The sequence below is a fragment of the Pleurodeles waltl genome, chromosome 1_2, assembly GCF_031143425.1.
Source record: "Pleurodeles waltl isolate 20211129_DDA chromosome 1_2, aPleWal1.hap1.20221129, whole genome shotgun sequence".
NCBI lineage: Eukaryota > Metazoa > Chordata > Amphibia > Caudata > Salamandridae > Pleurodeles > Pleurodeles waltl.
This window is the reverse complement of record NC_090437.1, coordinates 108,479,563-108,504,501: the sequence shown is the minus strand read 5'-3', so window position 1 is coordinate 108,504,501 and position 24,939 is coordinate 108,479,563. Positions and strand designations below refer to the sequence as shown.

General features: G+C 44.8%; 1 protein-coding gene across 1 annotated transcript in view; it reads left to right on the top strand.

The window, feature by feature from the left end:
- IDUA (alpha-L-iduronidase) overlaps nucleotides 1–24,939 on the top strand; it is a 1,520,091-nt gene that overhangs the window by 1,162,922 nt on the left and 332,230 nt on the right. The window contains exon 10 of the mRNA XM_069236746.1: nucleotides 24,734–24,855. Within this exon, the coding sequence (XP_069092847.1) occupies nucleotides 24,734–24,855 (122 nt within the window). The remainder of the gene's footprint in view (nucleotides 1–24,733; nucleotides 24,856–24,939) is intronic.

Here is a 24,939-nt window from a genome sequence, read left to right as displayed (position 1 = left end):
GCAATAAATCATACAATAACACAGTGAAAACACCACAAAAATACACCACACTGGTTTAGAAAAATATAAGATATTTATCTTGTTAAATTAAGGTCAAAACGATAAAGATTCAATAAGCACAAGTTGAACTATCACTTTTGCAAGATTAAAAAGTCTTAAATCTTAGAAATCAACAGTTGTCTCTTGTTTGCACAAAGTACCTGGTTTGCGTCAAAATTACCACACACGGAGACTGCAGAGGAGGAGATGCGTGGAAAAATAAGGGGTGCGTCAGATTTTCTGACGCGGCACAGACAATATGTTGTTTCTTTCCATGTTTCAAGGGACTTTGCGTCGAGTTCCCGTGCGCCGTCTTCGTTCCTAACTGCGATGCAGGGGTCTTTGGACATCCAGGGATGATGCAGGGAAAATTCTGAGCGTGGGGGAAGAAGTCACAAGCGTTGGGTCGATCCGGTAGGTGGTGTCGAATTTAGTGTTGCACGGCAGGCGCTGCGTCGAATATTTACTCAGGAGGTCGGGCTGTCATGTTCCGGCTCGGCTGTGCGTTGATCCGGTAGGGCCATGTGTTGAATTTCCAGGTTGCAATGCAGGCGCTGCGTCGATCTTTGCTCGGGAAGTCAGGCTGCATCGCTCTGGTTCAGTTGTCGCAGGGCAGGCTGTGCATTGTTTCCGGCAAGCTGTGCGTCAGTTTTCGGTGCACAAGGGCTTTCCTTGAAGAGATGAAGTCTTTTTGGCCCTGAGATTTTAGAAAACAGGAGGCAAGCTCAATCCAAGCCCTTGGAGAGCACTTCTCAGCAAAGTCAGAGGGCAGCAGGGCAACAACAGGGCAGTAGTCCTTCACAGCAAAACAGTCCAGATGAGTCCTTTGGGCCGCCAGGCAGTTCATCTTGACAGGTTTAGAAGTGTCAGATTTGGTGGGGTCAGAGACCGAGTTTATATATCCAAAAATGCCTTTGAAGTGGGGGAGACTTCGAGAAGCGGTTTTGAAGTGCAAAAGGTCCCCTTTCAGTACAGGTCTGTCTGCCAGGGTCCCAGTAGGGGGTTAGCCAGTCCATTGTGGGAGGGAAGGCCACTAGCCTTTGAAATGTAAGTGTGAGCCCCTCCACCCTTCCAGCCCAGGAAGACCCATTTAGTATGCACATGAGTGCAAGTGTGACTGAGTATCCTGTGTTTGTGGTTGTCTGGGTGAAATGCACAAAGGAGCTGTCAACCAGCCCAGCCAGGCGTGGATTGGAGACAGGCAGTAAGGTACAGATAGAATTTAAGTGCAAACTATATACAGTTTGCTAGCACTTCTACCTTCAAAACACTGTCCTAAGCAGCTATACGTAGCATACAATTACTATCAAACGTTGCCATCCTCTGATTAATAAATAGTGTGCAGTGTCTTTGAAATATCAGTGTGAACAATATGAGGCTTTAAAACGGGAAATGATTTTAATAAACTCCTTGTTAGGTTTCACCTGCAGAGCACTTGCACTATGCTTGTTAGGTTGCTTGTGAAAACTGTTGTGTTTAATATCAATCTTAAAAGGAGTTTACATTACACCCCCTTGCTCTCCTTGCTTTGCATTGGTTCTGGGCACTTACGTTTCCTCTGTTTGTATTGGCTGAAGCACTATTTCCTGCATTTACCAATGCTTGTTCCTCCGTACCCGAGTTACAAGTACTGTGTTCATCCAACTTGATTTTGAATCGGAACAGCACTCACCAACCACCCCCCCCCCCACCACCCATCCCACCAAGGCAGAAGCAGGTACCCATCCTGTTCCATCACGTCCCACCACTTGAAAAAACAATTCAGTTTCATTAACGATGCTGTGCTTAAACATGCAACTATTTTTCATGGTTGAATAACATTTGATTCTCTAAAATAAACTTGTTTACTAAATGATTGGATAAACAGATTTGCTGTTCATGACGAGGTATATTGCAAGTTCCTCAAAAAGAATAGCTCCAAGATAGCGTGCAGATTCGCAGGAAGCAGGCTACGCATCACAAGGTCCAATGACCTTTAGTTGAGTAGTTTGGCGACTTGAGAGCATGTGAAAGGCAGAGGGAGATATCTGTATGATCGAAGGAAACGGTAAAATGGGGTTTCTCGGCAGAAGGAATCTGTTTGAGACACAGATGAAGGGTGAGAAACCCAAGAAAGTGGTAGTTTTTGGTATAGCTGAGATTTACGGTTCTGTAAGCATGGAACGATTGGTACACAGATTAGTACTCTCTGTGGATAAATCATTGGGAGTGTAATCCGATTCGGGAGGTGCTATTTCTGCAATGGTGTTGGTATTTTAATCAAGGAGTTGTCATTCGCCATTACACCAGGGTGTCCAGTCTTAGAACGCCCACGCAGTTGGGAGAATCTTTGTGATGTAGTTTCAGTAAAGGAGATTAACAGAAAAACTCTTTCACCCTCGTTTCCTGATGTGGATTCCGATTTCTTGGGGAAAATTAAGGTTCCACAGCTGTTTGTACCTTCTGGAAGGTATAGTCTTAGCATCTGTTGAACTAGTAACATCTGATAATTTGTGACACAGAAAACACTGACCGGAAATCTAGTGCCCACTATATAGACTGATGTGGCAATCTTAAACTAGGGCATTTGACAGTTTGTCTATTTGGAAGGGGTAGTTGGAACTATTTTCAAGGTTGTGACTATGTTGGCCCTGTTAGTTTATGATCTAAATTATGTAGACACTACTGAATGATGTGCTTATACTGAACATGGTGGAGTTGGGTGGCAAGCAAATACTTAAACTGGTTCTGTAAATTATATTTATCAACTACGACATGAGGGGGGATTATATCTATGTTTTCAACTAGTTCTTTAACATTATCATGTGTGGTAGGTGGGAAATGGCAACAAGGTTTGCAGAAAGGCATGTAAACTAATGTGGTGAACTGTGGTATGAATGCTTTTTGAAACAGAGTTCTGGATGGAGCCTAGTAACACAGATACAGCCAAGAGTATTGGTATTCATGTAGAATGTGCCATTGTGCCTTTTTTGCTTTTTTTTTTTTATTTACTTTTGATCATGCTGCAAAGCATTTTGACCATGCTGCACAGCATCCCCAAAACACATTGACAAAGTCATTGGGTCCCATATGCGAGACCTTTTGACTTTGCTAATGCTTGTTTAATTTTGCCTAAGACCTTCATGAGAGTACGTGTGTTTTCCAGCTCTTGCCTGCTTCTCCTCACATGCCAAATACCAATCCCTAAATTCAGTTTGGCTGCCTCCTTCGTGTTGCAAGGTCTTTCTCTCTTGCGTGCTTCTCCTCACTCCAGACTTCCTGCATCCATAGCGATACGTTTTGCTTGCTTTCTCGTTTGTATGCTTCTCCTCCGCACTATGTGTTGCTCGCTTTCATGTGCTGCTTCCCCTCCAATCTGATACGCTGTACAAAAAGAAAGTTACACCAGCATGGGTGTGCACAAAAAAAAATGGGGCAGGGGCTGTTGTGCATTGGGACATACCGCCACCCCTTGAGCCTCAACGTTCTTTACCTCTAGTCTGTCCCCAGAGGGTGCAGAAAGCTGAATGGGTGCCATGATGTACTTAAGAAAAAAGGTAAGGGCCTGTCTGTTTTTACTTCAGGCTGCACACCCACCCCAAAACCTTCTGCAGCAACTCCCCCCCTGCCTCCTGTCAACCCCCCGCCCCCCACCCTCCACCGGGGATATAGTGCATCCCCATGGCAAGCAAGAGTAAATTATGCATTCTTTGGGCATAGTTTGGACACTACAGAGAAGAGGGTAGATCCCAGTTTCCTCTCGCTTGCTATGGTGATTGCCACACTATTTGGTCTCTGAGTCTACAGGAAACTTGATGAAACCTGGGCATTTTTGAAACCTAGAAATCCAGGAGAATCCAGATTGGTGTGGCTTACATGGTTCCTTGCTACATTTATTTAAGAAAGGCCTGCAAGCATCAGATTTTGCCTAAATCATGCATTTTTTCTCAGTTTTGTGATGGGACGTTTTGGAATCTGCAAGGATCCACACAATTCCTATCACTCAGCATTCCCACACTTCTCTTCATTAACTATTCTCAGTTGTGTGGCGGGGCCTTTTACCCATGATGAAAAGAGACCAAACCAAGGACCATAGGAAAACCACATTGACTTCATGTGGTCACTGTTTTTATCAGTTCCTGTCATTGGCGATAGTCCCAGCCTCTGCGAAATCTATTGGTTTTGTCAATGTTTGTTTCGACATGTGACACGGCAGCGATAGCTGGTGCGCTACATATTTTAAAGTACACTATGACGAGATCACCTCTAAACTTTAATGCGGTCAATGGTGGCCACATTATAGCGTTTTCTTTTTTTAAACGTTAAGGCATGCTGGTGTGTGACGTCTAAAAAACGTTGACAAAACCAATAGATTTCGTAGAGGCGAAACCTGTTGGCTTTGCCAATGCTTGTTAAAGTTTTGGTAATCAATTTATAAATGAATCAATTTGTAAAAAATGTTTTAAATAATTGTCTAGTTACAGGGATCGTGGCCATGCCGCCGACCTTGATGGCCGCTCGGCAGTGAAGCACCTCTGGCCTCTGTTGTTTCCCTATTCCTGGACTTTACACCTGCTGTCCAGGAAGCCAGAAGGAAATTCACAGACGTGAAGCACACTCTCAAAAAACTGGGTCTCCACTATGGCATGCTATATCCTGCCAGGCTGCGAGTTGAGGTGAAGAGGCAAACCTCGCCATTTTGATAACCTCGTTGATGCCATGTCCTTTTGTAAACAACAAACTAAGCATAACTCATCACCCCGGGGCTTGACCATGGAACGAGAAGCTCCTGATGTGATCCCTCTACCAGCATGGACCTTTTTCCTCCAGATTGATGCCATAGCCTCCATCCCTGAAACCGTGCACCATGGTGTTTAAGTGTGATCACAATATACTACGACGCACCTTCCCGCAGGGACCACACACTCCTTTGCATCTACATGGGGCCTGCATTGTTACTATGCCATTTACAGGCATGAGGGTATGCATCTTATTGCACAAAAGCTTTCCATTCCACTATTCCGCCTCCTATTCAGATAGAGAGGGCAGATGCATGCTGGTTGCGGGAGTGATTGCGGACCTCAAGGTGTTGCTGGGCAAAGTCTATGCACCAAATGTTGATACACCAGATTTTTTCCACACTTTCCACACTTTCTAATCCCACATGGATCATTTTGAGGCTGACCCTGTCATCTTGGGTGGTGATCTTAATATGGCGATGGATCCCACGCTAGACACCACTACCATCGCTCCTACCATTAAATCCCATTCCCTCCGGGTCTTGCGGACTGTTTGTGAGACATGTTTCCTACATGACTCATGGCGACTCCACAACACTGGTGTGTGGACCTACACTTTCCATTCGGCACCCAGACATGCATCGACTATTGGCTCGTAACCAGTTCAATCACCAAGGGGTCACTTCTATCAGGCACCGCCCACATATATTATCCAACCATTCACCAGTTCAGCTCATACCAAGGAGCTGAAGTAAGAGCCCCAGTGCCTTCTTGCGCCACATTGATGCTAATCCTGCAAAGCTCTGAACTAGCAACAAAACATTTGAAACTAGTTTCCCTAACTACCGCCATGGTGCGCCTTATCTTAGATATGATGCACACACGGTGGCGTTAGGGGGGCGCCAGGAGGTGCAAGAAAAGTGGCGCTGCTCTGGGTTTAGCACCACATTTCTTAAATCAGACCCTAGGTGTCCCCGTTTGGGGAGGCGTCGTGAGTAAGTGGCATTCCTCTGGATATGGCACTACAGGAGGCGTTATTTCGATCTCTAATAGGGGAGACCAGCTCCGAATATTTTTGGTTAAACAATGGCTCTGTGAGTACTCAAGCAATTTGAAGGAATGCGTTTAAGGCATTTCCAAACTCTATGGGGTGAAGCGTGACATCTGGCACAGCATTCCACGGGTGGGGGCACAGCTCAAGGAGCTTCATGGCAAAGATACACAGCAAGAGACTGAATCCCACCTGCACCAACGTATCATACTCTTAGATGAATTCCATGAACTAGCAGAGAGGCAAATTATATGGGAAAGTATGCCGGGCCAATAAATATAGGAAGGAGGAATGCTAGCCAGGCTTATTCACCCAACTTACTTGGCTGCGTACATATTGGAATTGAATAGGGAGGATGGCACTCGTGCCTTGAGCCTCACAGCGGTTCAGTCAGAATTGTTTAAATACTACTCTTGCTGCTACACGGCCCACCCTACCTCATCCCACACAACGCTGCACCAATATCTTGAGGAGATTGCGATGGTGTGGCTAACCACTGCCCAACAACAATTTCTTAGTGAACTCTTCACCACTGAGGAAGTCATACAAGCAATAGACGACCTACAAGGGACGTGCGCCCCTGGGCTGGGCGGGTTCACTGGAGTATTTTACAAAACATATAAAAAACTACTGGCACCACATCATCTATGTACGTGGAGGCTGTCGATACTGGAGTTCTTCCCTTAATGTTGCGGGAGGCGATTATCACCTTACTACCCAAACCTGGTAAAGACCTGCTTCAATGAAGTTCCTATCAACGCCTCTCTCTTCTCAATTTCGATAATAAGATACTTGCCAAAATTATAGCTGCACACCTCTCCCTTCTCCTAGATCAAATCAAATCTCCTACTCAGTCTGGCTTCGTACCACATCACTCCACTTCCATTAACCTCTGCACGGTTTCCTCACTACTAAACTGAGTATCTCCCACGACACCGGCCGTCATAGTGCTGCTAGATGCGGACAAGGCATTCGACTCTCTTGAATGGCCTTTCCTTTATGCCACCCTTTGCAAACTTGGATTCCTGTGGGAATACTGAGCTGTAATCTCCCTATTATACACACAGCCCTCAGCTACTATACGCTTTAATGGAACGCTCTCCTCTTCTTTTCCTATCAAGCCGAGTACCCGACAGGGATGCCCATTATCCACCCTGCTCTTCATTATAGCAATGGACCCTCTGGTGCACCACCTGCAGGAGGGACATATCCATAGGGGCCTACAGTTCACTAGCGGACCACTCCTTATATCTCTTTATGCAGATGACATTCTGTTATTCATGCGTAAACCTGAAGTTACCCTAAAACTTGTATCAGACAAAATAGTCTGCTTTGGCACTTTTTCAGGACTGCACTTAAATTGGGAAAAAACAGAGCTCTTCCCATTCACTGGCAGCATCACACCACCCCGCATGGAATGTCCCTTGAAATGGTGCAGCAACTTGACAAAATACCTTGCCATACTTATTCATAGGGACAAAGAGCTGATCATATGTTTTAACTACAGGCCTGCCATTAGGAGACCAACTGCACAAGTGAATCGCTGGGCGAAACTGCCATTGTCCAGGACAGGCCACATTTCTCTCATTAAAATGGTAGTTCTTCCACAACTTTTATACCTCTTTTTAAACATTCCTATTTCGCTCACTAACACATTTGTTGCCACTCTCCATGGCCTGCTCATCTGACTATTGTGGGCAGATAAGCATCCCCCATCCGATGAGAGATCCTCTCCTTCCCTTATGAACGCAGAGGCTTCGGAGTACACCATTTTCAACTTTATTTGGCAGTACAATGCCATTTCTTGTACCACTGGTTCCACCCTGATGCGCACATTCCCTACACAATTGCAGAGCGCAACCTTGCTGCCCCCATTTCACTGCAAATACTCCTTCCTCAAGGCATCCCTTTGCACCTCAGGGATATTCAAACACTATCCACTACCAGCTGGGCATGGCCTAAACTTATTTGCATAATTCGGGGTGAATCACTCTATTCTCCTGCGCTGACATTTGTAGGAAAGTACCCTCTTTCTGGCATGGTTACCCCCACTTTTTGCCTGTCTTCAGTATGTTTTGACTGTGTTCACTGGGATCCTGCTAACGAGGCCCCTAGTGACTATGCTCACTCCCTTTAAACTTGGTTGCTTGGACCACACACACCCCACATTTGGCATACTGGTGCCCCAATATTAGTCCTTAGTATATGGTAACCACGTACCCAGGACATTGGGGTACCAGGGATCCCCCATGGGCTGCAGCATGTATTATGCCACCCATGGGGAGCCCATGGAAAGTGTATCTGCAGGCCTGCCATTGCAGCCTGCGTGAAAGGGTGCATGCGCCCCTTTCACTACAGGTCACTGTAAGTCACCCCTATGGTAGGCCCTCTTAGCCCAGAGAGCAGAATGCAGGTACCTGGGTCTGAGTGCACACCTGCATGAGCAAAGTAGCCCCCACAAACTCCAGCTCCATTTTCATGGACTTCGTGAGTGCGGGGACACCATTTTACGATTGTACTGGACATAGGTCACTACCTATGTACAGCTACATAATGGCAAATCCGAACCTAGGCATGTTTGGAATCAAACATGTCGGAATCATACCCCAATACTGTTGCCAGTATTGAAAGTATGATTCCATGCACTCTGGGGTCTCCTTAGTGGACCCCCAGCATTGCTCCTACCAGCTTTCTGGGATTTGTTTGGGAAGCCCAGCTGCTGCCACCCCTCAGACAGGTTTCCGCCCTCCTGCTGCTTGTTCAGCTCAAGCCCAGGAAGGCAGACCAACAGATTTCCTCTGGGAGAGGAGGGGAAACACCCTCTCCCTTTGGAAATAGCTGTTACGTGGCTTGGAGGGGCTAGCCCCAAACCACTGGTATGCTTTGAAGGGCACATTTGGTGCCTCCATGCATAAACCAGTCTTCACCGGTTCAGGGACCTCCAGTCCCTGCTCTGGCGGGAAACTGGACAATGGAAAGGGGAGTGACCATTACCCTGTCTATCACCACCCCAGGGCTGGTGCCCAGAGTTCCTCCAGAGGGTCCCTTGATTCTGCAATTTTGAATTCAATGTGGACAGAGGCCTCTGGCGCATCTTAGTGGCCAGGTCAGGAAGGTGACATCAGAGCCCCTTCCTGATATGTGGTCACCTGGCTAGGTGACCAGTCCCCCTTCCGGGGCTATTTAGGGTCTCCATCTTTGGTGGGTCCTCAGATTTGGCTTGCAAGATTCCAGCAGGACTCCTCTGCAACCTCTACTTCGATTTCTGGCCACTGGAACTGTGACTGGACCCTCCAGGAACCGACAATCTGCATCCATGACGAAGACTCTGCTTGCAACATTGTTTCCACGGCTTCTTCCAGCTTCTGCAACATTTCACCGGCTCTGCATCCTCTGGGGGCGGCAAGTCTTCAGTCTGCACCGAAGGAAGAAGGAATCTCCCTTGGAGTGAAGGAGTCACTCACCTGCATCTGCAGGCACCAACTGCAACAACGCCTGGCTGTGTGTATCTCCTCATCCTGAGCTGCGTGGATCCTGCATCACAGGTGGTGGCCTGGAGTGGTCCCCTTGGTCCTCTCTACCAGCTGTCCAACTTTAGGGAAGGTAAGCCCTTGCCTTCCCTCCAGGAACTCTTCACCGACTCCAGGTCCGCATTGCTGACCGTCTTCGTCCTACCCTCAACCAACTCCTGTAACCACAGACTTAGTCCTCTTCTTTTTCAGGTCTTCCTCTTCAGCAATCCATGGCTGGTTTCTTGCAGTCTTATCTGGGTGTTGCATTATCCTTATTTTCAATCGTTTTGCTAGTTTGGTGAAAATCCAGTAACTTACTTCGTTCTTCCTGGTGCACCGGGGGACACTGTGGTACTTACCTTTGGGGTTTCCTAGCTCCTCTCTACAAGTTCCACCTACCTTGGTGGCGGTCCAGCATTCGCATTCATTTTTTTAGTATATGGTTTGGGCTCCCCCTAGGGTCACTATTATCTATTACCTTTGCACTGTTTTCTACTGGTATTTATGCCTATTTCTGTTTACTAGTGTACATATTTAGCGTGTTTACTTACCTTCTATTGGAGGGTTGCCTATCTAGTACTTTTGTTAATTGTGTCACTAAATTATTTTTATAACACTGAGGGGGTCATTCTGACCCTGGCGGTCTTGGACCATCAGGGCGCAGAACGACGGAAGCACCACCAACAGGCTTGCGGTGCTTCAAAGCCCATTCCGACCGCGGCGGTAAAGCCGCGGTCGGAAAACCGGGGCCGGCGGTTTCCCACCGTTTTTGCCCCGGCTGGGCGAATCCGCCAGGGCAGCGCTGCAAGCAGCGCTGCCCTGGGGATTCCGACACCCTTCCCGCCAGCCTGTTTCTGGCGGTTTACACCGCCAGGAATAGGCTGGCGGGAACGGGTGTCCTGGGGCCCCTGGGGGCCCCTGCACTGCCCATGCCACTGGCATGGGCAGTGCAGGGGCCCCCTAACAGGGCCCCAGCTTTCTTTTCACTGTCTGCCTAGCAGACAGTGAAAAGCGCGACGGGTGCAACTGCACCCGTCGCACACCTGCAACACCGCCGGCTCCATTCGGAGCCCGCTTCAATGTTGCAGGCCCCCTTCCCACTGGGCCGGCGGGCGCTAACATTGTTAGCGCCCGCTGGCCCAGCGGGAAGGTCGGAATGCGGGAAGCGGTATTTTGGCCGCATGGCGGCCAAATGGCACTTCCCGCCAAGTTAGAATGAGGGCCTGAGTGTTTTCTTTCATGTGTGTAAGTGCTGTGTGACTACAGTGGTCTTGTATGAGCTTTGCATGTCTCCTAGATAAGCCTTGGCTGCTCATAAACAGCTACCTGTAGAGAGCCTAGCTTCTAGACATGCTGCCTACACTACTCTAGTAGGGGATACCTGGTATAAGGTGTAAGTACCTTAGGTACCTACCACACACCAAGCTAGCTTCCTACAACGTTGATAAATAATTAATTCTTCCCCATTACGCAGGAAGTACTAGTTCAGTGCATTTTACAAACACAAAAAATTAAAACATTATGAGATATATTTCCTGGTGACCACATATTTTCACCTACAGAAGAGCTACTCTTCGTGAACGCCACTCACTTGGACCACTTCGTGCTATGCCTCATACAAAGTACCCTGTCCGCTCTGCTTCCATCATACCCATTAGCCAAAGCTGTCATTACAGCAGACTTTAGGGCGCGTCTTGTTTCCAACCTCTATTGAGCGTGCATTTCCATGCTTCCAGTTTCAGACGTTAAACTCAGAGAAGTCTGGGAAGCAGATCTGGGGCTGCCACTATCTGAAGTATATGGTCAGCGTGCTGAGCCCAAACCCCGATCAGTGTCTTTTAATCACCGGCACAAATTAATGCGTTTCAAAATTCTGCGCAGAGCATACATAACACCCAGTGCAGTAGCCTGTTCCTCTGCCTGCATCAAATGCCGTACGCCCCTTGCCGATTTTCCACACATGACATGGACATGCCCCCTGTCACCCACTTCTGGCATGAGGAGTTTGACCAAGTATCGCAGATGGTTGCCACGACCCTCTCTCCCCCTCCCCCTCAACCTACTCTTGGCCCTCCTTGGATACATTGGAGATATTCCGAAAAATATGAGATGCTTCATTGCCGTTGCGCTCCCGTTTGCCAAGAGAGAAAAAGCACTCCTCTCGGAAACCAAGCATGTGCCCACGACTAAGGGATGGCTAACAAGTCTCCCGTATTGCGATGACGCCAATGGAGTACATTGTATTGTATTGTATTGTAATCGTATTTATATAGCGCTTACTACCCCTGACGAGGTGTCGAAGCACTTTTCGATGAGTAGCACGCTACTCCGGAACCCAACAAGAATTAGTGATGGATTAGTATCATTTAATAATGAGTACAGTTTTAGTAATATTATGAGTTCATTTGAGCTGCGGATATGAGAGTTTGTTAGTTAGATTGACTGGAGTAATGGAGGGGTGGAGGAGGAAAGAAATCTAAAAGTGTTAATTGGGAGTATATCCTTCATTTACGCAATCCAAAGTCTTGGGATGAATAAAGGGGGCGGAGGGGGGAAGAGTATGTGGAAGGGTTAGGGAGAGCATAGTAGCAGGGTGAGATGAATGCAGGAGAATTTAGTAGGGTTGTGTGGGAGGTCACAGAGGTAGAGTGAGGTTTGGTGAGTTAGATGTGGAGGGAAGAGCTTAGGCAGAGATATTTAGGAGATGAAAGTGGTCGAAGGGATTTGGGATGAGTCAGAGTGAGAATGGAGGATAGTTTGATAGAGACATGACATAAGAGTGATGAAAAATGAGAGGAGAAATTCATAGATATCTAGTATAACAACCCAAAAAACCAGGAGCCATGCAATGATCCACAACATGCCAAGCACAGAAACAACATATACACATACACACATATATATATATATATATATATTTATACACACACACACACGAATACACACATATGCACATACAATACATAATTAGAATCATGGGTAAAAATACTTAGTCAGACAGGTTTAAAAGAGTGTGTGTGTATTTTATTGTTATGACAGTAGCAATACATATTTTCCAAAGAAACTATAAATAAATAGAAATATACATATAATCTGAAAAAATATTTATCCACATAGGCATATGCAGTTCATAGTTGTTTGAAAAAGGTGGTTATGAAGGAAAGAGCCAACTCTTAAATAGTTTCCTGAAAACAAGAAAGTTATCTGTGGCTCTTATAGTTGGGGGTAATGAATTCCATAGTTTTGCTGCTTGGACGGAGAAGGATGTACCACCTACAGTCTTTTTCTTGTACGGTGGTGTTCTAAGGCGGGGTGCTAGTCTTGAGCGGAGGGTTCTTTGTTGGATGTATTTGGTAATTTTCTTTCTGATAAAAAGCGGTCCTGTTCCATGTATAGCTTTGTGGGTGATACAAAGCAGTTTGAAAGTGCATCTTCTGGCAACGGGTAACCAGTGTAGTGCTCTCAAGGCAGGGGAGATGTGGTCTTGCGGCTTTATATGTAGTAGTAGCCTGGCTGCGGAATTCTGGATACGTTGTAGTTTTTTCATAACAGATAGAGATGATCCATGGTAGAGGCTATTGGCATAATCCAGTTTGGATAATACAAGTGAGATAGTAGCTTGCACCTTGTGTGGAAATCCAAGGTGGGGGAAGATGCGTTGTAAAGTCTTTAAGGTGATGAAGCTTGTGCGTGCTAATTTGTCTACTAGGGTATTCATAGTTAGCTTGGAATCCATGGTGAGTCCTAGGTTTTTCACTTCCTTGGATAATTGAGGTGGTGGTCCGAGATCTTCAGGCCAGGTGCACAGAGGGTCATAATTTTTCCAGTCACCACATATGAGTATTTCTGTTTTGGAGGTATTTCAATTTCCAGCTTTATTTCGGTAAAACAATACCATAAAAGCATACTGGCAAAATTCTTACATATCTAAAAGGAACAAAAACACTTTTTAAAAGAAAGAAAAAAGACAAAGGACAAAAAAAAAGCACTAAAAACAGATCGAGACCAGGGCTCCCTCAGGGCCATACAGTGCAAATAGGCAAGTTATGGGTATAAATGTTATTAAAAATCAACAATTAATCCATAAAACACTATAAAATATACAGTACACATCATCATGCAAATCACCATATAAATATTATAAAATGTTATAAAATTCCCCTAAAATATAAACCTTTATACAAAAGACAGTTAAAAATTACTATCTCACTAGTAGTAGCATTAACTATGGACTAGCTCAAAAAGTGACCATTATGAAAATAGGATATATGCTTTTGAATGATTATTTGCCTCTAGTAGGTTCAAGTTGCCTCTACAATTCTAGCAGTATAGATACCATCATCACGTGAGGGGTTATTTGACTAATTTTTAAGAAATGATTAACAATCCCTAGGGCCCAACGTTTCCTTTCTTTCTTGCGTGCCTATATTACTTAGAGGTCATATGCAATCAAGTAATACAAAAAGGCACATTGTTCTAGCAGCAGCTAATATTCACTTAACTACTAGAGACAAGTTATCTGATGTTGGTCTTAAAAACAATAGATAAAAGTCGATTACAGTATTTCATTTGTAAGACCCATAAAATTTACCTCCCGTGCCATCAGGCACTTGTTTGCCTAACTAAGAGGAGATTTTTTGGGATAAAAGTAGATAAATATCAGAATCCAGGAGCAAGTTTCATAAGTGACAATGACCATTCTAGGTAACTTAATCAACCTCCCAGTAACTACGGTCCTCCCGGGCATAGACAATGTCCCCTGGGCTAGATATATCCTTGGCTGATTGTAGGTCCCAAGGCCATTGAATTGCAGAGGGTGACTCCCAATTATCGATTTCATGACCATAGGTTAAGTTTGGGAGTTTTGCCTGAATTAAAGCGCCTACAACCTCAGGCCCGCCTTGTCTCTGATGAATGAAATTGCTATTAAGAATCGGCTTAGACCAAAAACAACATCTGGTGTCGAGCTGGATCTCAAGAATCTGGCAGCTTCATTGTAGTTCCTGATTCCAACGTTCCTGCAGATGGGTCGGATCCATTTCTTCCTTAGTTTATCGTAGGCAATGCAATTTAAAAGGACATGATCCGTCGTTTCTGGTGTCTCCATATTACATAGCTCGCAGGTCGCCTCATGATTACTCCCATTCAGGAGGCCCCATTTAACGGTAAAAGCCTTGACCTGGAGAATCCCATATCGATACTTCATAAATAAAACTTTTGCTCGTCTAGGTTGAATAGTATCGATCCATTCCTCAGCGCTCGGTAATGGTTTAAAATCCAGAAAACTTAAGGTTAGTCTACCTGAATCTTTGCTATGAAAAGGGCTATTAAAGATGAAGTCCCAAAATACTTGCTTTAGTCGGATCTTTGATTGGGTTGTGAGTATATGCGGTTCATCCCAATAGAATTTCAGCCCTAAATTGTAAAAGCTTTGCCTGATATAATGAAGCCACAGGAGGGAAATAGTCTTGTCCAAGCCCATGATCTCAATTAATGCTTGCCTGTATTGGATCAGTTCAGGGGTTGTCCAAAGTCTACACCAATAGAGCAGGGGCCTCAGGGCTGCCAATTTGCCTATTTGTTTCATATTAGTGTCATAGGCTAAGGGAATCAACGGAGTGGATGGAGGGAGGCCCAGTACCCCCCTCATGAAATTATTTTCCTGAGTGGCCAATGGAGTTAGTTTTGTGAATCCCCAGAGTTCTGCGCCATACAGAGCAGCGGCCTGTGCTTTGCACCTATAGATCTCGAATACTGGTGACACAGTGCTCGACCTTGAACATTTGTAATTTTTACTAATTGCCATGGAGCTATGAGTTAAGGAGATAGCAGCTTTGTTGTTGTGCGGCGCCCATGACAATTTGGCATCAAGCAGTATCCCTAGGTAGTTGAAATTTTTAACTCGTTCCAGTACCTGCCCTCTAATCCAAATGTTTCTCTTGAGCGCTTTGTGGGGGTTAACAGTTAAGTATTTAGTCTTGTTTGCATTTATTTCTAACCCCTTCAAGCTGCAATACTCACTAAATTTATCTAGTAGAGTTTGCAGGCCCATTGGAGTTTGAGACAATAGGATGGTGTCATCTGCAAAAACGAGGGCGGGGACTGGATCATCATTCAGTCTTGGTGAGTCGTGGTTACTTTGTTTCAGATGATGAACCAGATCATTGATGTATAATGAGAAAAGTGTTGGGGCGAGCACACAGCCCTGTCTCACCCCCCTCTTGATAGGTATTGGGTCTGTCAGCTCTCCTTTTGGCCCCCACCGGACCTTTGCGAATGTATTTTCATGTAGCCTCTCCAGCTGGCCCAGGAGGTTCCCTGGCATGCCCTGTTTTCCTAATGCTGCCCATAAGGAGTCTCTCGGCACCAGATCAAAAGCTGCGCGCAGGTCCACAAACGCAATATACAGGTGGCCTTTCTTTAGTCTAGTGTATTTCCATATTATTGTCAATAGCCTAAAGGCCTGGTCGACTGTACTGGTCTGTAGTCTAAAGCCTGCTTGGTATATAGACATTATGCTGTTCTCTTCTATCCAGGTATTGATTCTATTCAGGATCTGTCTAGCATACATTTTTTGTGTGACGTCTATGAGGCTAATTGGTCTATAATTCCCTGGCTCTTCCCTGGATCCTTTTTGTGGATTGGGATTATTTCTGCCCCTGTCCATGTCTCGGGCATTAGGCCTCCCCTTGCTATGGCGTTACTTAGAAGGTTTAGATAAGGTGCCCAGATTTCCATGCTATGTTTGAACATATCCCCCGGAATCTTATCCAAACCGGGGGCTTTTCCTGGCTTGATTGCTTCAATGGCAATCACCGTCTCCTCCAGACTAAACTGTAACTCGGGTAAAATACCCCAAGTAACTGGGGTTTTATGTCTTGAGGGATAAAAATCGAAGGTGGGGGGGTCAGAGTAAAGATGTGTAAAGTAGTTAACCCATGTTTTGGGGTCTATGTGATGGTCTGTAGTAAATATCCCCTCTTTGCTACCATGGGTAACTATTTTCCAGAAGGTCCTTGCATCATTGCTTTTTGCTGCTACCAGCAGGTCTTGCCATTTTTGGTCCTCCCAGTTGCGTTGGGCAGTAGCCAGCGTTTTCTTATAACTGGCCCTTGCCTGCTGTACGGCTAATTGATTTTTTTGCTTTAGTGCCTCTACCAGTACTCTTTTCCTCTCTCTACATCTGATAGTATACCATGGACTATTAGAGGTGGTTTGGGCCTTCTCCTTTTTGTGCTTATTCTGTAGCTGTTTGGTCAGGACAGGTCTTAACATTGTGCTCAATGAATGGTGGATAGCCGTAATAGGAATGTCACTAGGTTTATTTTCTGCATAAGGCTCCAGGAGATCAGAAAATATGTTGTAAATATTTATCATAGTGACCTGATTGCCTAATATTGCTGGCCATTTTACAACCCTTCTGTTGTTACTGAGGGTGGGTTGTAACTCCACCTTGTCATGTTCTATATATTTCGAGTCCAAATCTAAGAAGTGTGCCTTGAATTCAATTATTAGCGGGAAGTGATCGCTATCCCTTCTTTTATCGATTTTAAAGGTCGCTAGTCTTTCCCATGTATTTATACTATGCAGAATGTAATCTATTTTTGAAGTTGAGTTGCCTCTCTGGAAAGTAACCAGATTAAGGCCGACTTCACCCACTCTGCCATTACATGCCCTCAGTCCATGGTTTAATGTAAGGCTCATGATTTGCAATGCGGCCACTGTGCCTGGGACAGTTTTTTCTATTGTTAGGTAAGGAATTGTTCTCATTCGGTCTTCCTCTTCTGCTAAATGTTCGAATCCAGTTATAGGTTCATAATTACAATTAAGGTCACCCCCTATCATAATTGTCTCACCTACTGGGATTTTTTTGAGCAGGTCGTCTAGTAGAGTTATTTCTGGAGACTCCACGTTTGACTTTCTAGGTCTTATATATACATTAAACAAGTGGGTTATTATCTTATTTTTTTTTCCCATTATCAACCATAAAATGTCCTCCGACTCAGTGGCTTGCATGCGTATCTCAACATTTAATGAGATCTTCGCCCATACAACCAACCCCCCAGAAGGTCTCCCTCTGGCAGCTGAAGTTGCACTGATAAAGTAGGTTTTATATCCTACTTTATACGGTGGATCTTTAAACCACGTCTCTTGGAAGAGACAGACATGGTGTCGATCAATATAGTCCTGCCATTCGGGGTCTATAAGCTTATTTTTTAAGCCAGCTACATTCCATGAAATCATGGTGATAGGACCCCTTCCGTTTAGGCTTGTGGCATTGAAAGTATGGCTCGGGTAAGTTGTTAAATTTTTCCTACCATACAAGAGCTCCACTGCGCTCCCTGCCCCTATAGCATGAAGATCATTCCCTTCATGGGGCTCCCCTACTATTGGGTCCCCATTGGGTTCCACTTGTGCCTGATCTATCTGGATTAGTCAATCCACTCTCTCAAGGTTTGAATCATAATTTCTCTTTTGCAGTCCCTCATTGTAATTGTGTTTATGCCTTTGTACTCGAAGTTTGGTAATTAATGGATCCAAGCTAAACCTCATGGCATTGGAATTAGGGGCGGGGGTTCTCTGTTCCATGTCAATCAAACCTCTGATTAATCTTCCATCCTTGAGTGTTAATGCAATGACGTCAAGTTGGCCCCTCTCTCCAGGGATTCTTTCTGCCCCCCTAATATCTGATCGAATTATGGATAAACAGTGTCTTTTGGCCCTAATCCAATGTATAAGCTTGTTTTTTAAGGAGTCCTCATCTTCTCTGCTATTTAAGGGCAATTTTGGAACATTTAACAGATGAACAACATTTGTCCTAGTAGGAAACCTATCCTCCTCAGAGTATGGATTCCATATAGTGTTTTTGTTATAATCATTAGATACTTGGGGATAGGAGTTCAGAGTAAGTTCCAAATTTCCTTTTTGGGGTCCTTTTACCAAACGGGGATCTCTTTGTGGTTTCCCTGTTCCTTGGCATAAGTTACTATCATTTCTTCTCTGGGAATTGCGTGAACCAATATGTTCCACATTGACCCCTATCGTGCATCCCTGTGGTTGTTGTACAATCTTAGCTGTAGCTGGGGTAAGGTTAGGGTTAGTAATCAAATTTTGAGGATATGTGGGTCTACCTTGTAGATGGCGTGATATGGGGGGGGACTCCCTTTCGCATTGGGCTCTATAGGTACCCCTACCCCCCTCCTTTTCCACAATATCTGTTAAGGTTCTTACTTCAAGTTTCAAATCCCTAACTTCCTGGATTAATCCGGTGATTAGATCGTAAAGGTCTGCTATAGATCTTGTTTTATTTTTTAGAGGGTTCCCTGATTCTGAATTGAGAGGTGTGGTCCTTTCACTATCTAGCTGTACAGTTGGGATAGATGGGTGTAATTCATCCACGGGTTCCCCCTCTTGTGTATTCTGTATGTTACTACTATCGAGTTCTGCCAGGACTGCATATTTATTGGAGCACCTAACTTCGCACTCCTGGATATGGCCCTTCTTCCTACCATTATCAATGGTGCATAGGTGTATGGGTCTAGTTGCAGCAACCCTAGGGCTATCAGTCCTGACATCAGATGGTGCCTCCCCCTCTTGCTGGGAAACGATCTCTATCGCTTTATCATCCACTGGTCTGATTTTCTTCGTATAATAGGAGGTAATCTTTTTATCGGGACCCTCCCGAATGGTGGTCCTACTGCATAGTAGTGACTCTACCTCCTCGATAAGATCGTCTATTTCAGCTATTGTGCAGTTCTCACCCGCATTCCTAAGTTTTTTTACAGAATTCATCTTTCCCCTTGGGGGTTCTGATGCCTTGCGTTTTCCCATGGATTAAGCTGCCTAAATAGTGCTTTGGCTCTGTGAACCAGACCCCAATATGTAATTATAAAGGAGAGTAGGAGAAGGGCTAGTCGAGCGTCGCAACAATAGGTGGAGAATACGGTCCAAAGGCCCTCTATAAAAGGACCTATTTAGGAGTAAGTATCAACACAGTACCTTCAGGCAGCCATACGTGCCCATGCAACTTTAGATGAATGTCAGGAGGGTGGCCCTGCCCTGCCTCTTCCGGGCAAGGACGGGCCCGCCCTTGGCCCGGGCTTCGCCCGGGCGCGTCCCGCGCGGCGGGAGCGCGATAAGAAATTTAAAGGGCTCCTGGACCTCCTTGCGCTTCCCGCGACGGCGGGAGCGCGATAAGAAATTTAAAGGGCTCCTGCCCTTGACACGCCTCTCGGGACCTCCTTGCGCTTCCCGCGACGGCGGGAGCGCGATAAGAAATTTAAAGGGCTCCTGCCCTTGACACGCCTCTCGGGACCTCCTTGCGCTTATTTTATTGTTATGACAGTAGCAATACATATTTTCCAAAGAAACTATAAATAAATAGAAATATACATATAATCTGAAAAAATATTTATCCACATAGGCATATGCAGTTCATAGTTGTTTGAAAAAGGTGGTTATGAAGGAAAGAGCCAACTCTTAAATAGTTTCCTGAAAACAAGAAAGTTATCTGTGGCTCTTATAGTTGGGGGTAATGAATTCCATAGTTTTGCTGCTTGGACGGAGAAGGATGTACCACCTACAGTCTTTTTCTTGTACTGTGGTGTTCTAAGGCGGGGTGCTAGTCTTGAGCGGAGGGTTCTTTGTTGGATGTATTTGGTAATTTTCTTTCTGATAAAAAGCGGTCCTGTTCCATGTATAGCTTTGTGGGTGATACAAAGCAGTTTGAAAGTGCATCTTCTGGCAACGGGTAACCAGTGTAGTGCTCTCAAGGCAGGGGAGATGTGGTCTTGCGGCTTTATATGTAGTAGTAGCCTGGCTGCGGAATTCTGGATACGTTGTAGTTTTTTCATAACAGATAGAGATGATCCATGGTAGAGGCTATTGGCATAATCCAGTTTGGATAATACAAGTGAGATAGTAGCTTGCACCTTGTGTGGAAATCCGAGGTGGGGGAAGATGCGTCGTAAAGTCTTTAAGGTGATGAAGCTTGTGCGTGCTAATTTGTCTACTAGGGTATTCATAGTTAGCTTGGAATCCATGGTGAGTCCTAGGTTTTTCACTTCCTTGGATAATTGAGGAGGTGGTCCGAGATCTTCAGGCCAGGTGCACAGAGGGTCATAATTTTTCCAGTCACCACATATGAGTATTTCTGTTTTGGAGGTATTTAGTTTGAGATGGCTCCAGGTCATCCACTGATCAACGGCTCTGAGGCAACCGAAGATTTGTGACTTTTCAATGTTTTTGGGGTCTTCTAATTGAAGTAGTATTTGTGTGTCATCTGCATAGTTGTAGCATGTGAGATGGAACTCATTGATCAGTTCTGGTAAAGATATCATGTAGATGTTAAAAAGCAAAGGTGAGATGATTGACCCTTGGGGGACCCCTGTTTTTGTGAGGTAGTGTTCGGACGAGAAGGGGGGCGAGTGGATGATATTCGCTCTTTTTTGGAGATAGGAAGTAATCCAGTTGAGAGCAATCCCTTGTATGCCGGCTTCGTGGAGTCTTTGAGTTAGGGTGTCATGGTCAACTGTATCAAAGGCAGCTGAGAGGTCCAAGAGAAGTAGTGCAGCAACTCCATTTCGGTCGACTGTGTTTTTAAGATCGTCCCAGATTGCCATGAGTGCCGATTCAGTGCTTCTTCCTGGGCGGAATCCAGTTTGGAAGTCTGAAAGTATAGAATTGTCTTCAATGAATTGTGACATCTGGACGAATGCTGCTCTCTCTATCAATTTGCCCAGGAAAGGTCCATTTGTGATAGGTCTGTAGTTGTTGGGGTCTTGCGGGTCTAGGTTTGTTTTCTTTAATAATGGTCGTATGTATGCCTTTTTCAGGTCTGTAGGAAAAGTTCCTGAAGTTAAAGAGTTGTTGATTAAATACTAAATTTAGGGGTGTGGTTAGGTCTGGGAGGGCAGTAGCCAATGGCTACTGACCCCAAGGGTGGCTACACCCCATTTGTGCTTCCTCCCTGTGGAGAGTGGGGCACATCCATAATCCTATTGGGGGAATCCTCCTCCTACAAGATGGAGGATTTCTCAAAGTAAGTCACCTCAGGACACCTTAGGGGCTGTCCTGACTAGGGAGTGACTCCTCCTTGTTTTCCTCATTTTCTCCTCCAGCCTTGCCGCCAAAAGTGGGGTCAGTGGCCAGAGGGGTGGGCATCTCCATTTGCTGGGATGCCCTGCGGCGCAGTAACAAAGGGGGTGAGCGCTCACCGCCAGGTGTTACAGTTCCTGCAGGGGGCGGTGAGAAGCACCTCCACCCAGTACAGGCTTTGTTCCTGGCCACAGAGTGACAAAGGCACTCTCCCCATGTGGCCAGCAACAGGTCTGGTGTGTGGCAGGCTGGCCAAAACTAGTCAGCCTACACTGGAAGTCGGTTATGTTTTCAGGGGGCATCTCTAAGATGTCCTCTGGGTGTATTTTACAATAAAGTGCACACTGGCATCAGTGTGCATTTATTGTGCTGAGAAGTTGGATACCAAACTTCCCAGTGTTCAGTGTAGCCATTATGGTGCTGTGGAGTTCGTGTTTAACAGACTCCCAGACCATATACTCTTATGGCTACCCTGCACTTACAATATCTAAGGTTTTGCTTAGCGATTGTAGGGGCATAGTGCTCATGCACATATGCCCTCACTTGTGGTATAGTGCACCCTGCCTTAGGGCTGTAAAGCCTGCTAGAGGGGTGACTTACCTATGCCACAGGCAGTGTGAGGGTGGCATGGCACTCTGAGGGGAGTGCCATGTCGACTTAGTCATTTTCTCCCCACCAGCACACACAAGCTGGCAAGCAGTGTGTATGTGCTGAGTGAGGGGTCCCCAGTGTGGCGTAAGACATGCTGCAGCCCTTAGAGACCTTCTCTGGCATCAGGGCCCTTGGTACCAGGGGTACCAGTTACAAGGGACTTACCTGGGTGCCAGGGTTGTGCCAATTGTAGAGACAAAGGTACAGTTTAGGGAAAGCACTCTGGTGCTGGGACCTGGTTAGCCGGGCCCAAGCACACTTTCAAATCATAACTTAGCATCAGCAAAGGCAAAAAGTCAGGGGGTAACCATGCCAAGAAGGCATTTCCTTACAGTCGGTCCATCTCCTGTTCCTAAAAGCAATGAAAACATTTTAGACACAAGATTCCTGGTAATACAAGTTAAAAACTTGACAGCCTCAGCAGATTATGTTTATAGGAAAAATCCTGTCCACTACTCTTGCATCCCACATCACAGCCTCTGCTAGCTACACTATATGTCAATGCCCCTAAGGGTGCAAAAGCTTCAGCGTTCACGCTAAAGTTCTAAGGAGCAATCTGCACGTTCCTCACACAAAATCGAAAATCATGGAAAACGGAGTGTAACACTAAATGTCAGCATTCTACACGTACATCTGAAAATTATGGGAATCCAATAATGGTCCTCACGCATCCAGTTGGGCCGTAACAGACGAAAAGTTACATTAAACCTGCCTAAATTGTTATTTTTATCAATCAATGCACAGACGTTAATGGGAATGTCAAAACACTGATGGAAGGAGGACATCGGCATGAAATAAAGCACTACACCTGTCTACGTCACATTCCAAAGTTGCACCAGTACTTCACGCTAAGCTCAATTTATAACTTTTTAAAAAGCATTGTGTGACTAGTTAAACGCAAACACTAAAACCAGCCTTTGCAAGGACAATTATCCTTTAGCTTAATTCCTACACTTGATTATCGTGGAGGTTAACACACTAAAATATAATTCAAAATAAACTTTAAAAAAAAAAAAAACTTTGTACTTTAGGTAAACATCCATATACAGCAATTAGCAATAGAAAGGTGCCCGGTCAAACGCGTAAAGGGCCTTCCACTGAGCACCAACACATGGTGCTGCGCGTTTGGTTACATTTCATCCCATTGAGATAGAAACAACATAGTTAAATCTAAGGATTATACTTCAGACAATTGTGACAAATCGATTGTTAGGTGGAACACTACAACTGTAAATAAAAATAAAAAAGAAAAAGAACAAGAAAAAGAACTAGAACACAAATTCCTAGACAAATGTATTTTTAGTCACCCAGATAAATCTCGATAAAGATTCACTCTCTGACCAAACTTCTAGGTCCTCTCCAGGACTGAAACATCAAACCCACTACTTCAGCCATTGTCTACAACTTTGAAAAGCATCAAAAAGGTCAAATCTCTGTACAGAGAATACTTTGAGAAGACCTGAATGTGAGGGAAAGCTGTGTTTTGGGAGCTCAATCAAATCAGACATACCGTTTTATACATTAAACACTACTGAAAAAAAAAAAGAAAAGACAATCAAGCAAGTTAACGGACTACCTTAATGATAATGTTACGATTATAGACTCCATCCGACAACATAATCGAACATTTACAGGTACATCAATCTCTTGCAATGAAAAGAGCGGGTTATTTAATGCATGAGCTTTCAACCACAATCCTGTCTAGTGAAAAGTCTTGGATGAATCAGTTCTTGTAGGTTTCATCAGGCGCTCAGTGAGCGAGTTCAAGTTACTATCATCATACATCCCAATTCTGAAAGTGAACACTACCAACGGAACAATTCTCACCTAATGAAGGATCTGCACAGGCAAGCTTCAGAAATCCTTTGCTCCAGGCTACCAAGAGCTGACATTTTCACCCGCAGGCAACAATCCTTCAACAATGCATCACTTCAACCTCTTATGTCTAGACCGAGGGATATCTGGCAGCCGCTGAGGGATTATCTACGTACCTTGGACGCCATTCCCTCAAACACTTAACACCATACAGACGCGTGTTAATATATGTGCTTACATCCCCCTTTTAAACTGTCTGGAGGCATCCGATGGTACCACTATGTTAGTGTTTGAACACCTGTTATCTGTTAGCATGCTCGTATGATAAATGTGCCTGTCTTGATTTAATTTCTAAATGCTGTGTGTCGTGTTCAATTACATGGCGTATCCATCCGCTCATGGATCATTTTGATTGGCTTGCATTGCTGAATACTACGTGAAAATGATAAATGAAGTTTTAAAAATAATAATTGTCCACTTACACGTAGTACTCTTGACAAATAATTATTCTGCCTAGTTTACACTGGCAGCTTTCCATGGTTTTGTTGCAGATATTAGCTCAAAATATATGAACCAATGGGGCTTCATGCATAAACTGTACGGCCACTAGTAAGAAAGACTATACTCACTCGGATGTAAAATGTACTCTGGCGTTTCTAACACAAATGACCACAAATTGATGTTCATGGTATAGTCAGTAACAAGAGCAATCACTACCTCTTATTATCCCTCTCAAACAGCTCTTTAATAGAGCCCTTAACTTATTATTAATATTTTTTAAATGACTTTTTTGTCTGATTATTCGGCATCTGTAACGTTTTGATGTTTGACGTATGTGTTTGTTCCTGAAGGTCTTGTATATGTAACATATTACATGGATAACAAAGTCACCAATCCATATTTGGAATGGCTAAAACTTGGACGTCCTGACTATCCTACCATCAAACAATTTAAGCAAATGAGGCTAGCTGAGGTAAGCTCTTGTATGTTCTATTTCCCAATATTTTAGTGATAATTCACTGGCAATCTATCCTTTATTTGATTAGAATTAAATTGG